The sequence below is a fragment of the Anopheles coluzzii genome, chromosome 3, assembly GCF_943734685.1.
Source record: "Anopheles coluzzii chromosome 3, AcolN3, whole genome shotgun sequence".
In the NCBI taxonomy this organism is placed as follows: domain Eukaryota; kingdom Metazoa; phylum Arthropoda; class Insecta; order Diptera; family Culicidae; genus Anopheles; species Anopheles coluzzii.
Window position 1 is genome coordinate 80605945 of NC_064671.1, and position 16187 is coordinate 80622131.

General features: G+C 38.0%; 1 protein-coding gene across 8 annotated transcripts in view; it reads left to right on the top strand.

Moving 5' to 3' along the window:
- Window positions 1-8500, top strand: part of LOC120956004 (zinc finger protein 316) — a 55704-nt gene extending 47204 nt beyond the window's left edge. For all 8 annotated transcript variants that reach the window (XM_040377328.2, XM_040377332.2, XM_040377333.2 and 5 more), the window contains one exon: window positions 698-8500. In XM_040377328.2, coding sequence (XP_040233262.2) covers window positions 698-1441 — 744 coding nt within the window. In that variant the 3' untranslated portion in view covers window positions 1442-8500. The remainder of the gene's footprint in view (window positions 1-697) is intronic.
- The last annotated feature ends 7687 nt before the right edge of the window (window positions 8501-16187 follow it).

Sequence of the window (16187 nt, forward strand, 5' to 3'; positions counted from 1 at the left end):
GTTCCATTTAAAATCAGTTTATAGAAAAATTTGATGTTGTATTCAAAACAGACCCAATTTTTTCAAGGATTTTTCAAGGGGTTCTCATAATTTTGAGAATGTTTTTTGATTCTTTCTCCCGAGAAAGGACCTTTATGTGACGGGAAGTGGTCTGTACGGCATCCTTTTTGGGCAGGCTTATTTGAAATCGAATGGGAATAAATTACAGATGAAGAAGAATGATCTGAAATTTCTTATGGTTTTTGTGGATCTTCTTGAGCAAGACAAAATTGTTCAGTTGGTTACTTTTACTTCTTAAATGGATACAAAATTAGGTTGAGATGAAAGAATTAGAAAAAAAACCATCTTATATTCTTCCTGTTCTTCTTCTTATTTGACCTAACAACCGTTGTCGATTATTTGCTTGGACTTTTTAACATTTTGAAGAATTCATGAACAATTCATTGAACCTTTGCTGGGCAAAAATTGTATCTTTCGGTTTTCCAGTTCTGTTGTGCATCAGGTGGAAGTATAAACAAGATAATATTACCTCGTAGCAGATAATCTACTCAAAGTAGCAAATAAGCTGATTTTGTAAAGAGAAATGCATAACTTTAGGCGTATAAAGAAAGTTTGCACACAATGAAACTCCTGCACAACAACCAAACTAATGCATTGTATCTATCCTTTCCCTTCCATTTCGACACCACATTTACAGGGCGATCGACCGTTCTGCTGCCCGATGCCAAACTGCAGGCGACGCTTTGGTACCGAGCAGGAGGTGAAGAAACATATCGACAACCACATGAACCCGCACTCTTCGAAATCGCGCAAGCAGGCCGCTCTAAACAACAACAACAACAACAACAACAGCAACAACAACAACAATAGCAGCAGTAACAATAACAACAATAACGACAACAGCGAAGCCGCACGCAACAACGGCACGGCGAATGGAACCAATGCCAGCGGCAACAACAACAACAACAACAACGCCGCCACCGCCAACAATAATAATAATAACAACAATAACAACAATAACAACAACAATGGCATTATTGAGCAGAAGGTATCGCCCACGTTCCTGATGGACAAGCAGAACCAGCTGATCCAGCGCATGGCGGCACCGGTCAAGCACGAGCTGTACTTCCCGCAGTGCTACGGCCCACCCTTCAACCAATCGTTCGTGGCCGGGGCGGCTGCAGTGGCGGCTGCGAATGCGAACGGGCAGGCGGCAGCGGCTGCCGCCGCAGCTGCGGCAGCAGCCGCCGCGGCCTCGCTTAGTGGTAGTGGTCCACCCCAGCAGCAGCCGGGCGGAGCGGGCAATCAGCAGCCAGTGCCGCCGCCGCCCCATGCCAACGGACCGTCCGTGCCGCCACCTCAGGTCTCAGCAGCGGCCGCTGCAGCCGTGGCAGCCGCGATCGTGGCCGCCCCCGTACCGCAGGCCGTCGTGGCGCAGTGATATCCGAGCGATCCACAGCATTTGGTTCACCTGCCGCAGCAGCAGCAGCAGCAACAACATCCAGCACCACCCCCGCCACCACCACCGCCACCACCACCACCACCATCGTCAGCATCCGGTCCCATGCATCACCCGCTAGGTACGATGGCTAATGGACACTAAACTAGCGCCGTTTGGAGCTTGGTAGCGGATGGCCAGATGGTCCAGTAAATTGTCTCGATACTATGGTTTCTGCCACCGAACCCAAACCATTTTCAACCTGGATTTCTGGGTTAGCTTTTACAACCGTGCAGCGATTGTCAAATTCGCGATCGATAAGGAGGAGAGATTTGTGGGGACAAGAAACAAACGAACAGACGAAATCAGCAGGACCGCAGGTGTGCAAGATCGTAATCGAAACCAAAGACTGAACGCGGGAGTAGAGCGGAGCGAGAGCATTTCAACGGGCGAGCGTAAAGGGAGAACAAGCGGACAAAACCTGTGGATCGGATCGAAGCAGCGCTTGAGCAGCGCTTAAGCAGCTGAGAGAGAGCGGAGCAGTAAAACACACACTCGCTGTCCGGGACAGCAGGGGCAATGATGGGGGCAATGCAATGCCGCTCCCCTAGCAACGATTGGTTACCAGATGCAAGGAGCAAGAAGGGAAGCACTGAAGCAGGAAGACAGGCAAACGGGAGAGACTTCAACGCTGCAGCAAGCTATGAGGCCTAAACCAGGACGTATGAGAAAAATACCCTCGGCAAGCTAAAAGAAAGGGGTGTCAATTTTCGGTTTTTTTTACTGTCATTTGTAGTTTGTACAAATCATTTTAAGCTCCTTCTTTTTTTTCTTTTTGTTAATTTTATTTACTATAATTTCACTCAACACGGAGCGGGCTTCACAACTCGCCAGAGCAGACACGGTGAGCTGCTGTAAAGTGTGTCCACTAGATTAAGCGAGCATTCGGTGAGCACCTGGCAGCATTGTTTTGTTTTTCGCAGGCACGCATAATTGTTTTATTCTAAGCTAATTAGGTAAGCAAGCAACGGGGACACGACAGCAATGCATATACCTCTATACGCGATCGATAAGACGAATAGATTTAAAATGTAATGTCTGCAAAACCACACACACACACACATGCGCACACACGACGTACAAAGCGCCACACCAGCCACACAGTGTGTCTAACATAGTGAACAGTACTGTATTAACTTTAACTATTGGTCCTTTTTTATGGAAATCGTTAGTGATTTTGTTTTACATTTTATATCTCTTGCTCATTATCACTCTCTCTCTCACTCTTTTTCTCTCTGTGTGTCTCTGGTGTCGTGTACCGCGAATAGTGCAATAGCTACAGTATAGTACTACAACCTTTATACAAACAGATGGTGCTATTTTTCTTATTGAAAGAGGGCGTTTTTTACACCACTCACACTCAGTAACACACATCCACTACTCTCCTCAACCAAACCGAGCAACCGATGCAATAGACAAATGGCTACGTTTTTTACATACCCCGTTACACACCGCCATTTTTGTGCAAATGAAAAGGGCAAGCGATTGAAGGGTGTGACACAGGGACAGATTTTTGTTGTTTTTTATTCTCGGGTGGAGAGATGAAGCGAGATTCACGTAGAGTTAATGAAGATACCGCAACCGCAATAGGGAATACAAGGTGGAGAGGATCAACGTTAGTGCAATTAAGTTATATTATACAATACAGGCAGGATATACTACTATAGTTACACAAGCAAACCAAGAGATAGAACACACACCCGAACACACACCACGTACACGCAACCGGAACTCTGGATGTACTTTTGTATCCACTTGTTCTCAACCTCGTTCAGGCCCTTTCCCTCCGTCTGGGGGAGAGGGGAAACATTAAGCAGGCGCCAATCAGCCACTGCTGGCAATAGTTAAGGAACCTAGGGAGACAGCAAGCAGCACTCCGCTCTATCAAACAGGGGGGGGGGGGGGGAAGTGATCTTACTAAGTCACCGAACAGACACACATAGAACACACGATAGAACAATATACAGTTGTTATTTAGTACCTACAATATATACAATAATAGAGAGAGAGACAGAGAGACAGCTAGCGGGACAGACAAAATGGGACAAACACACACACATAAAGAGAAGAGATAACAGAGAAGTCGACAAGAGTGAGAAGAGAAAGAAGCAACCAAGAGTTAAGTCAACAATAGTAAATTGAAGTAACATGGATCAGGATCGCACAGCAACCGAAACAATAGTATCCATCAAACATGGATAACCGGAACTGGATAATAGAAAGTCCGTTTCCTTTTTCGCTCATCGTTTTTGCCACCCCCTTCCGTTGGGACCTGACCATTAAGCCGCCGCGGTCAAGTGCCTTGTGTAGCATGTACTCAAGCATGTTTTTTTGTTTTGTTTTATGTTTTGATTTTTAACAGTCACACAACAATAGAACAGAACAATCAAAACAACCAATTAAATGTGGCAGTGGTAGTAGACTTAAGTAAACAGATGGAGCTAAAGCAGGGAGAAGCGTAAGCATAAGGAAGGTCTAGTGAGGGAGAGAATATCTGGACACTGGCACGCTGGTGTGTGTGTGTGTGTGCATGTACGTCGTGTGGTTTGTTAACGTAAAAAAAAAACGAAGCAAAACAAAATGACTCCAATGTGTGCGCGTGTGTGTGTGTATTTAGCAAATTTTGTTCATAATATGTGTTGTAGTTTTCACTCTTTATTTGCACCCTGGTACAAAATGGGGTATGGTATTGTATGGTTTTCATATGTTTACGTTTTTTTTTTAATTATACATCTCGCATCTCAAGCATCGCGCATAAAGGATGTGAAAATAAGGGTTAAAATGTAAAGGAATAAAGGGACACTTGGGAGGGTTTGTTGTGCCATCGGTGAAAACTGTGGTGGCCAGAAGGCAAACACTGTGGAAAAATAAGAAGGCAGTGTGGGTAAAACTGGAACGTGTGCCATGCTTTTCAATTGAACTGCCAAAGAAAACACTAGCACCGTGAAGGTTGATCGGAAGATAAAAGAGGAATCATTAACGTTGAAATGGGGGAAAAAGATAAAGGAAACGAAAGAAGCAAAATGTAAGCAGAAAGTGTAACGATTAAAGGAGAAGTGGTGCAGCTACAAAGAAATGAAAGCACTCACACTAAAAAAAGGAAAAATAGAAACATGAAAACACAATATTTGCAAAACAAAACACAGTAACAGTATAATACAGTGTAAGAATGTAATGACGGAAAGGTAACACGTTGCCGTGTGGTAAAACAAATAAGGTAAAACAATCGGTAAAAGCAGAAAAAGGAAGTCAAAGCAGTAAAGAAATGGGAGAAAATCTCGAATTTAAATGGGAGAAAAATGGGTGAACACAAAAATAACTAGAATGTATAAAAAAAAAACGAAGAAAATAATAATGGAAAAAATCGCATACTTACGAAGCAAACCAACCAAGTTGGCAAAGCAACCGCTGGCTAAATGCGGGAGCGGCAGCAACATGATTACTTTTAGAGTGAGTGACGTGGCATTTAGTAACGGCTGGCCGGCACCCATGAGTGCAGGCATGTGAGTGCGTTAAGATGGTGAAGAGCAGGAGGGGGGAAACTAAAATGTGTTTATATTGTCGTGTCGTGGATCCAATCGGACGTGTAGGATAGTATCAGAGTTTTGGTTTTTTGTTTTCGTTTTATCTATATGATTTTAGTTTTCGTCTTCTCATACCTTTAACGCCGATAGTTTTTACACTCCTACACCTTACCTTATCCCGCGCAACCATCCCCACGTTCTGTTAGGTTACCTTTTAGAGCTTTAGTTAAGCCGGTGGCAGCTGGTTACGGCTGGTTAAACTGCTGAATGATGAGAAAAAAAACGGCAATTCGTCTGTGGTTTCGTGTGAATTAGATTTACCGAATTTTAGGCAAACAAAAATTAAAGTAAAATAGTCCATTTATGTTTCTTTTCGGAAAAGAAACGCGTAGTGTAGAAATTGGAAATGTTTGTGCAATGTTTGGCTATGCAAAATTATTTAAGAAAAATTAAGGGTAAACAGGACCCAACACGGACGGAGTCACGGAAAGTGGTAGTGAAGAAAGGGTGATCGTTAGGTGTAGTGAAGGGGAAACAGGCAGGATCTGATTTAAGGAAAGTTATAATTTAAAAACCAATAAGATTATAGTTTTTTTTCTATAGAATTATAAGCTGCTGAAGGATGTGTATATTTCAATTATATTTTTTTGACAGCAAGCTAAGCATGTGTTTTGTTGCAAGATTTCTTATGTTATTATTTCTGCTCCTCTGCTTCTGTTACAGGGCTGCTATCTCTTTTTATTACAATCTTTCTTGCTTTCCTAATACTGATTTGAGCATTTTGTAGCAAACAAAACAATTGCAATTTGTCTTTGACACTGTATTAATATTCCGTTTTGCTTATTTATTTTCAAATGTTTTATCGAAGCAACAAATCGTGACGAAAGCAATTTACGCGTAGTGAAGCAGCTTGTTTCGTTGTTTTATTTTTGTTTATCGAAGTAATTTGATTTTATATGATTTTGTTTTTTTGTTTGTGATCTGCGCAGCTAAAAAAAGAGGGATAAGTTCACCTTTCACCCCAAAACGGCACAAAAAACCACGTTAAAATGGGGAGAAAAAAGCATACGGAAAGCAGTAAGAGGTCGCGTGCAAGTGCAAGTATAAGCACAAGCAGCTAGCAGAATGAGAAGGAAGGAAGCAAAAGAACTGTGATAAAAAAGAAACATACAAAACAAAGAACACACACGTGAGCACAAACGAAAAAAAAGAGCGTAACAATTCTCATAATCTAACACATAAAGTAGGCGGAAAGGCAAACCCAATGTAGGTAAAGAAAGGGAGGTAAGCTAGAAAAGGTGGAAGAAAAAAGCATAGAAGTATTTCTAAATTATAACATTTTATTTTGCACACCTGTTTCGGAATAAAAAGCGGAAAACCCAAACGTGGTAGTAAACAAACGTGATGAAAAACAAAAAAAAGGTGAAATGTTGGGGCGAAAGAAAGTGATAAACAAAAACAAAAAAGGTCGTCTTTAGGCAAAAGGAAGAAAACATACGAACGGATTACAAAACAAAAATAAAAAAAGCTACTTTTAGGCGTATGGCGGGTGTTGAAAAAAGTATAATGAAATGAAAGAGAGAGAGAGAGAGAGAGAGAGAGAAAATACGATAAGAAGAAAAGAAACTCAAAAACTGTTTAGGACAAATGTTTAACAAAATTTTTGTTTTTAAGAAAATTATATATATATACACCAAATGTGAAATGCTAGGAATGGGCGGTGTTTTTGGAATGTGAAGTGAACGGAGGTGGCAAAATTATTAAAAACATACACGGAACAAATTAGTCAAAAAAGAAAGGAAGGGAACGAAAACAAGAAAAAACTTAACAAAAAAATGGGCAATGTAAAGAATGAGGCAAAAAAGGGAGAGCGAGAGGGAGAGTGCTGCGTGTAAATGACAAAACAAAAACAAAACAAAAAAAAGCAGTGAAAAACAAAAGGTGTTCACAAAATTACTGTTTCGGTTTGTACAAAAAACGAAAAAAAATGGAGAAGTAGAAGGAAACAAAATTGTTTTTAGTAGCTAAAAGTGTTGACTGTGGTTCGAGAAATGATAATTCTCTCTATCTCTTTTTAGGCATCTCTTTAGGTATATGAAAGCAAAACGAAGTAAAATAACACACACTCACACCCGTATATATACTTCTCTTTAGGCAATCAAAATTTAATCTAGAAAACGAAGGTGAACAAAACGATCGAATAGTAAAACAAAACAAACAAAAAACAGTCACAGCAGCACTCAGCTGTGTATGTGTGTTAGTGTATGATGTTTACGTATGATGTATGTGTACAAACAGATCGGTCGAAAATACTCTCGCTCGAATGACACAGAAGAGACACAGCCACGATCACGCTCACGCTCACTCTCACGCCCACAGGAAAAAGGGATTTTCTTGTTTTCTGTTGCTTTCCCAGAGTAGGGCGCCCCCACCACCACCACCACCACCAAGAACAACATCACATTAAAGGTTGTTTTATTTTGTGTTATCTAAATTGAATACTTTTAGGCAAAAACGTTATTCAAAATTAAATGATCGGTGTGTGCACGATCGACCATTTTCTCGGCTGTTAAGCAACTGTTTTCGAAAACGCAACGACAAACCAAATTCTCTGAGTGTTTAGTGTGGTTAGATGAAAGGAGGAGTGTTAAGCTTTTTTTCTGCCAATGTTTCTGTGAGTTCCGAGCAAAAGGCAAAGGTTCTTTGTGTGCGTGTGAGCAAAGGTGCTGCACGGGTTTCTTCCAACCTTCCCAATTTAACATCATCCGGTTCTGTAAAAAAATAAAAATAAAAAAACGTCTCGGTAGCGGATGCCACCTGGTGTGCCATACGGGAATGTACGGGAGTTTGGAGAGGATCTCTTTATTTAAAAACAAACAAATAACACGTACCCTCCAACCCCCGTTTTTGCATAAGGGTAAGCGATGTGCAGTGCAGTTAACTGTTCTTTACTTTCCCATTTTAAAAACTTTCTTTCAAAGCCTTCAAGCCGCTGTCAGATACGATCATAACACATTCGGTTTTGCTACCAATCTTTATCATTTCTACTTTCTTTTGCGTTCCAAGCGTTATCGGATCTGATTAAGTATACGACACAGCAGAAAACTTGCTCGATTTTGTAATAGGAAAGAGAGAGAGAGAGAGAGGGAGATAGAGAAAGAGAGAGAATAAAAGAGAAGGAAATAAGCCCTTCATTAAAAATAACAATATTCGAGCTAACACTGAAATAGCAGAGGGAAGGGTAATTGATTTTGATTTCAAGCAAACCATCTAGCGCCAGCAAAACCCATTTAAATATGCATACGTTATGTTTTCGATATATACGTTAATCAAACTTAGCTTTTAAGTTATGTTTAGTTTGCTAAGCTTTGTCAATATATATATAGCTCTTAGTAGTATTGTTTCGTTTTATATACAATGCTAAGCATAACAGAGCAACAGAAGTTGTACAATAAAATTAAAAGAGTAACATTATTTACCTTTTTGTTTGTTTTTCTTTTTGTGTTTTATCTATTACGTTTCTTTATTTATTTCATTTTCAGACTATACTACACTTTCATCATTATTTAATCGTTTTTGTTCAATTTTATATACATTTTTTATAACTTGTAACTTATACTTAAAGTCTTAAAGACTCCACGCAAAGGCTATATTAGTCTTTGCTTACTTTGTTATTGCCATAACTACACAACAGTACAAACAAACCGACAGATACAGAAGAGGAAATAGTTTAAGCAGAGCAAATAGGCAGACCAAGCAACATCCTGCAAAACCAACTTTTGGAACCGGACAACAAGATGTGAAAATTTAAGATAGAGCACCTAATCACAAAAATAGAAACGCGAACCCCATTTTCAAGCACGGCGTATTGATAGTGTTTCAGCAAACACGCGCGAAAAACACAACACCGTATTGCTGGTTATGTTTTCTTGTTTTTTTTTTTATTTAAAATCTTTCATTAAGAAACGAACAAAAAACATGTTTGAGCAAAAGCATCGAGGAAGAATATTTCATTTCAGATATTCTTTTCAATACTAATGCTTGTTTAGGCACAGGCCGAACAAAACCAAACCATTTGAGCTCAGTACGTGGCAGTTAAAATGAGAACAATGATATATATAAAAAAAGATAACAAAAGTGTGAAAATTACTTTTAAACTTACTATTCAACATGAGCAGTATACATTTATAAAGCAAAAACGCAAATCAAGTGCAGCAAATTGTAACGTGAAAAATTGTGTGTGTATGTGAGTGTCTCTTCTAATCCCGTAGGTACTAAGAAAACGGAGAAACAAACAAGAAACAAAGTCGCAAAGATAAGGAACATGGTCTTACTCATTAATATACGTGTCTATTAAGCAGATGAAATAGTGATGATTCATACCGAAAGAGAGCGAAAGAGAGAGCAATATGAAGTAAGATGGTCTCTGGTGGTGAATAAGTGAAACTGTTTACATTTATTTGGTTTTAACAAACAGTAAACAGTAAAGAATGTGAAGAAGAAAAAAACACAACCTTCCAATCTGTATATAGGAAATTTGCTCTTGACAGGTTATAGCAAACCAAATGGCAACAATCAATCGACAGAAGCAGAAACAACAGCAACACTTACCTGCTCGACCAGCAGTTTATTGTTGACAGTTAAATGCACAGTTTATAATATCAAAGGCATCCCGAGAAAGAAGAAACTCGCCGGGGAAGAAAACAAGACATTTGCAAACAAGTAAACAAAACAAATAATAAACCCAGAAACAGAAACAATCCGTAAATGGGCCGAAGGGTGGAAGATAGATATTGAAACAAAAGCAAAAGAATATAAAACACGGAACGCACATTTGTAAATGTCACCAAAAATGGTGGTGATTTCATAAATACACAGACCGACACAAACACACACTTACTATTAGTGGATAGAAGTTGTTAACAAGAGATCAATTTTTACATATTTTATTATTAACTGAGCGTAATCGAGAGAGAGAAAGAGAGAGAGAGAGAAAGAGAAAGAAGAAAGAAAAAGAGTAAAAGAGAGAGAGACATATACGTACATATGCCCCAATATGTGAAAAGTACGTGTGTGCTGAGAAAAAAAATACAGGAAATAAGAAAAATGAAGTAGAAAACAAAACAAGAAAAAACAGTAAAAGATGGAAGAAATGAAAGCAAAGATGAAAAGGAAATAACCAAACCAGTAAAATAGAACACATAATCAATAACAAACAGAAAGCACAAACCGAAAGTAAACAAAAATGAAACAAACCACACAGTCCGCCAGAGATCGGTGCTCTACACTGGTAGCCCGAAGCTCGTTTAATAAACCGGTTCAGAAGCCGAACAGTTGATGGAAGTGGAAGTGGAAGAACGAAGCAGTGAAACAGAAACACAATAGCAAATGGGTAACAACTATTTTTGTTTTTATTTTGTCGAAACATAGGTTTATTGTAAAGTGAAATGCCGAACTATTAAAGGAACCAGTTTCATAACAGCTGATTGCTACCGAGATATGCAAGGAGACGCGTGCGTACGCACAAGCGGCAGAGCGAAGGAGTTGAAGAAGAAGAAGCGGGAATGTTCCTGTGCTGCCAACATACACATCACACAGTGCCAGAGTTTATATTTAAACGCCACAAAGCTAGCTCAAAAGCGCTCGCACTCCCACTGGCTTTCCCACGAAGCGCAAATGAAAGAGGAGGGAGGAAACGCAGTGGGAGAAGAGTGTCCATATTTACAACATTAACCAAGCAAGAAGAAACCCCCATTCCCTACCAACCACAACCCCCCCCCCCCCTCCACCCCCACCCCTCAAACTTCCCTCAGACCGAAACCGAATGACAAGTAAATAGGTAAAACGAAAACCACAGAATGCAACCAAGTGATGCAAAGCAAACATAGAAGAAATAGTAAATTAATAGATAACTTTATTACAATAGCGATTCACTTTTGGTGAGTCGAACAAACAAACCACAATGCCAAAACAAACAAACAAACAAACAATAAGCAAATAGGAACAACAAATCTTACAAAATACAAACCAACGGAAACCACGCCTCGATTGGAAGAAATAGAAGAAACAAATAGAGCAAACGAATAAAACAAACGAACCGAACACATTAACGGACGCAAAACGGACTTGTACAACACACAATAGAGCAGAACACACATCAGCAAACAGATACAGCAACATTCAAATCAATAGTGCAAATCAACAAAGGAACTACAAAAACTACAAAAATGTAATAAAAACACAAACAACTCACACACAGTACAATCACACACAATCCGCACACTCAAAAAAGAAAGAAAAAACTTTCACAGTGACAGTGAAGAAAATATTATCCCCCCATTTTCCGGCAATAGCAGTTTTGGATGTGAATGATCCACAGATTCAAGCAAACTTCTGGAACAAGAAAATATCCCAAACAAGCTAAGAACTAACAAGGAAGAAGAAAACTAAAACGGATAAATAATGTTTCCAGCCATTCAGAAGCATAATGTATGAACACAACTTTGGGCACCCGTTTAGGCAACATCTTGGATAATGGCGATTATTTTCGTGCAATTCATTTTAATTTTTTTTTTGGTTTTGTGTTAATAATACTCAGAACAACCGTTACAATTTAAAAATAAAATCCAATCACTACGCAAATGAGCCAAGTTCAATCAATAACAACTACAATTACAGCAACAAAACAACAGTAGCAGCAACAACAAGGAATACAAACCGCAACAAAAATCACATTTCGAGCATATAGAAAGCCGCGGTAATAATTGTACCGCAAAAATACAGCAAAGAAAACGAAAGAAAGAGTGAGAATGAAGAATTATATTGAAGACCAAAAAGCTAAAAAGAAACGCACACAAGGAAAAAGCAAAACAAAATCAAAAAATCAAAGCAACCACATACCAACAAGAGTGTCATCACAACAACGATGACTTGCTGCGATGATTTACGACGACGGCGAGTCTCTCTCGAGCACGAACAGAACTACAAGAACAACAAGTCAAAGGGCAAGTACGTTTTTGGCAGAGCACATGGCACGGCATACTTTTATCATTCTTTAGTTTGTTCGGGCGTGTCAAGAAGAAAACAGGAAAAGGATGAAAAAATAAACTCTCTCGGAACATACACACTCACACACACGGAACAAGCAGCAAAAAGGCGATTCTCGTTAGCGGGGTAATGCATTAACCAAAAGCGTTAATTATATGCAAAATTATCCATTTAATCGCAGTTGACAAAACTCTCTTCTGCGATGAAGGGAGAGAAAAGTTTGTAGAAAAATAGTGTGACATGCAATTTGCATGAAACACAAATTACCCGAAAGAAGAAGAAGAAGAAGAAAACGAACTCAAAACAAGTATTTTAGTGTGGACAAAAACTTAATGCAAAGCATATACACGAAGCGAAAAGCAAAAACAAAAGACCATAAAGATAAACAATACTGAATTCGAAATTGTGTAAAAGTAAACAAAATTCCAAATCTAATAATGTACAAGCACAAATACAAAAACAGCTGCAACATCACTCGATGGAGTTAAATGCAAGAGAGATGCAAGAAAGAGTGCAAAACGACAAGGAAAAGCGAAGCAAGAAAAACAATGACAGTGACGCTTGTCTGGGAGCGAAAGAATTGGTCAAAAGAATTACGACACAAAAATTAGCGTACACATATGTGAATGTGCTCATCCATTAAACATAAAATATACTAATTTTAATGCAAATGATCATGGCAAAGGCAAGTAAAAACCCATTATCGAAGTCGTGTCGCGTAAGCGCGAACCAAGCGTAGATTGCAAATGAATTTAACATTACAAACAATCGAAAATGGAATGAGAAAAGAATAATCAGCTACATCTACGTTGTAATTGTTCCCCTTTCTAAGGTCACATTTGTATCCATCGATGTGCGATGAAGGAGAGAAAAAATTAAATTTCGAAAAAGAAAAACAAGTTTCAATGGGAAAGTAATAAAATAAAGGCACAACATAATGCTAAAACCGGGTGTAAGTGACAGGACAGCAAAAATTAGATTGGAATAGTCAACAACACAGGAGCGCAAACAAGTTGTGTAGCAGTTAGGATAAAACGCGAAGAAAGTGGATGTAGACTTAGGGCTAACTTTGATGCGCAGAGTCTAACAAATCAAGAATGTAAGTGAATGTGACTCTCTTTTAAACTGGAAGGGCCGCAACAAAAAAAAAATACAAAAAGAATTAACGAACCGTAAAATTCTCATCAATTCATGAATATTAATTATGTAAAACAAAATGCAATGCGCAGTAAAATGGATAACGATAATGGATAATGGAAGAAGAAACATACAAAAAAGCACTAAAATAAATTCCTATAATATTATATTTGAATGGAAGACGAAAAAAAAAAAACAAAAAAAAAACAAATAAAAACAAACATAGCAGCAGAAGCAGGGAAGCAGAAAATTACAATGGAAACAAACCAAAATTCATTCCCAAGAATGGTATAAATTGAAAAAATGAATAGAAAAACAAAACAATTCCCACTATGTGAAAAATCCGCTACAAAATTGTGACAAAATTGTGCAAAACAGCAAACATTAAACATTAAACCACAGTGAAATCTACACAAAACCATACGCACACTTATACACAGCAAAACACACACACAACTACAAACTTTTAGATCAGAACATAACCGAAAATTGTAAACAAGAACAAGAGAATAGAACAAACAAAACCAACTACAACAACAACAACAACAACAACGGAACAAGATGTAATAAATCAACAAAAAAAGAAAAGAAATCATTATGCACTATTTGTACTTACCTTCCCCGGTTCATAGAAAGATTGAGAAAAAAACAACAACAACACACAATCCATTTTCGCTTTCCTCGTCGTTTCTATTTCTTCGTTTCATTAACCAATCCCTCAGATCTCCTAGTGTTTTGGTTTTGCTTACATTTGTTTTCTTTTTATCTTTTTTCTGTTTCGTTTGTTTGTTACGTTTTTCCTCTTCTCTGTTTTCTCACTGTTTTCCTTCTATGTTTTCATGTTCATGTGTTTTTGTCAGTTTAATAAAATTATTTATCGCCTGATTCAACTGAAATCATTGGGAAGTTGCATTTTTTTTTATTTATTTTAACCGTTTTATTGCACTCAATAAATCCACAAAAGGTGCTGGTCGTTTCTGTACTACTGAATCAACATAACTACAATTATTATTTTACGATCTGAATAACATTTTACGTAGCATCGCGGGAGGAAACCTTCATTCGGGACAAAAACCACCCTTCACATGCTTTGTTTCAAGAAAAACTGAACAAAAAATAAGACAAACAAACATACTACAACTATAAGCTGGCTTAAAATAGCTTTACTGTACGGTCTGTTCCGGAGTTACGCGGTTTATTTGTCATCCCAAATCAATTGCGTATGCCGAATATTAAGTTTTTTTAACCAAAACGTATGTTACCAATGACCAATGAATTAATTTGGTACTCCTAATAATTAACCCAACTGCTTAGGTACTACGATTTTTGCAGAAAATATAGATTTTTCTATCGGTTTAAAGATTTTAATATTTCATCAAAAAATTATACCGCTTTTGACAACTTTTAAAGCAAATAGTACCAAATTTGAAACACCTCAAATGGAGATAACAGCTTCCAAACTCCAACTCCCGCTCCCAAGTCGGGAAAACAGCGTATCTCAGGAACAGACTGTACATACGTATAAGTAATGGTGTTATTGATCGAAGTATGCTGTATCTATTTTGTGCATGTTTTCTCTTCTTTCTTGTTATTTTTGTTGTTCAACTTTGATCATTGTATTGATTCTTTCGCTTAGTTTCTTTCATCCCTTTCCTCAGTCTCTCTCTCGTCCGCTCCTTCTTGTCACGTTTCTTCATCTTCACCCTCTCTCTTCGCCTTTTTATTTTGTTTCCTTTATCTTTTTTTTTTTTGTAACGCTTTCCTAGTATCTGATTTTTCATATTTTTTCCATTTTTTCCTCAATTTTATTAATGAAGTTCACAATCTAATTTTTCATTTGTCTGCTTCAGTATGTATATATATATATAGTTTTATTCCTGTTTAAAAAGTACATACATATATAAATATTTCCATATATTTTGTTCTTACAGTTAGGTGTTTCAATTAAATATAATCGTCTTCTCGCATTCGTGTTATGTTTTGTTATGTCCGTTTCTTTCCTTCTTCTCCTGCTCTTTTTATCATATATTCTTTCCTGCTTGCTTGCCAGCTCCGCAAAGCGATCGAAACATTGCGAGCGAAGCAAGGATGCTGCCACTGCATCGATGCAAAATTAAAAAAAACTAAAAAAACCTACGATCAATCTATTTTCGTGAGGTGTGTTGCAAAACGAATTCTTGTGTTTTTGTGGGTGTGTTTCTTTTTCGCTCTTGTTCGCTCTTTTTCGCTCTTTTTCGCATTTTGTTCGCTCTTTTTCGCTCCTGTTGTATGTAGTGGTCATTGCTTACCTTTTATAATCGTATTTTATGTATATATATAGGTATATAAATATCTCTAATCGTGGGGTGATTTAATTTTCATGCACTCTTTTTTTATTGATGACGTTACTCATCTTAGTTTTTCTCTCCCTCTGATTTATCAGTTTTAATCCTCTGTTTTACCATTGTTTTTTTTAGTTTTCAGTGTTTTTTGTCTTCTGCGTTTTTTTTTTTGTAAGTGAATGTTGGTTTTTCTTGGCTGTCTTTATGTTACTCATGGTTCTTCATTTTCAAACTTTACCCATTTTCACCGAGTTTTTACCACGTTCTGTTGCTGTTGTATCTTTTTCTTCCTTTGCTAAAACATTACCGCAAAAAAAAACCCCGAAATCCATCTAACACACTACGTACAGTTTTTGAACGATTTTATCGTTTTTATCCTACTTTGCCTTGCTTTTCCTTCTCATTGTTTTCTTCGCTTATGAACGTTATCGAGTGCGTTAAGTTTTCTGTATTTTTCTTTCAAATTATCTCTACTCCGGAGCTTTGCTTTTGTGTGCTGAAAATAAAAACATGTACGCTATTCTTAGTGGTGCTGTGGAACGTTACAGAGACAGTTTGTTTGTTTGTTTTTTTCATTGTTACATTATGCTTTCTTTTCGTTTAGTTTGATGCAGTTTCGCTTTTTTCTCCGCTGGACGCTCTTTGTTAACAAGCCTGGGT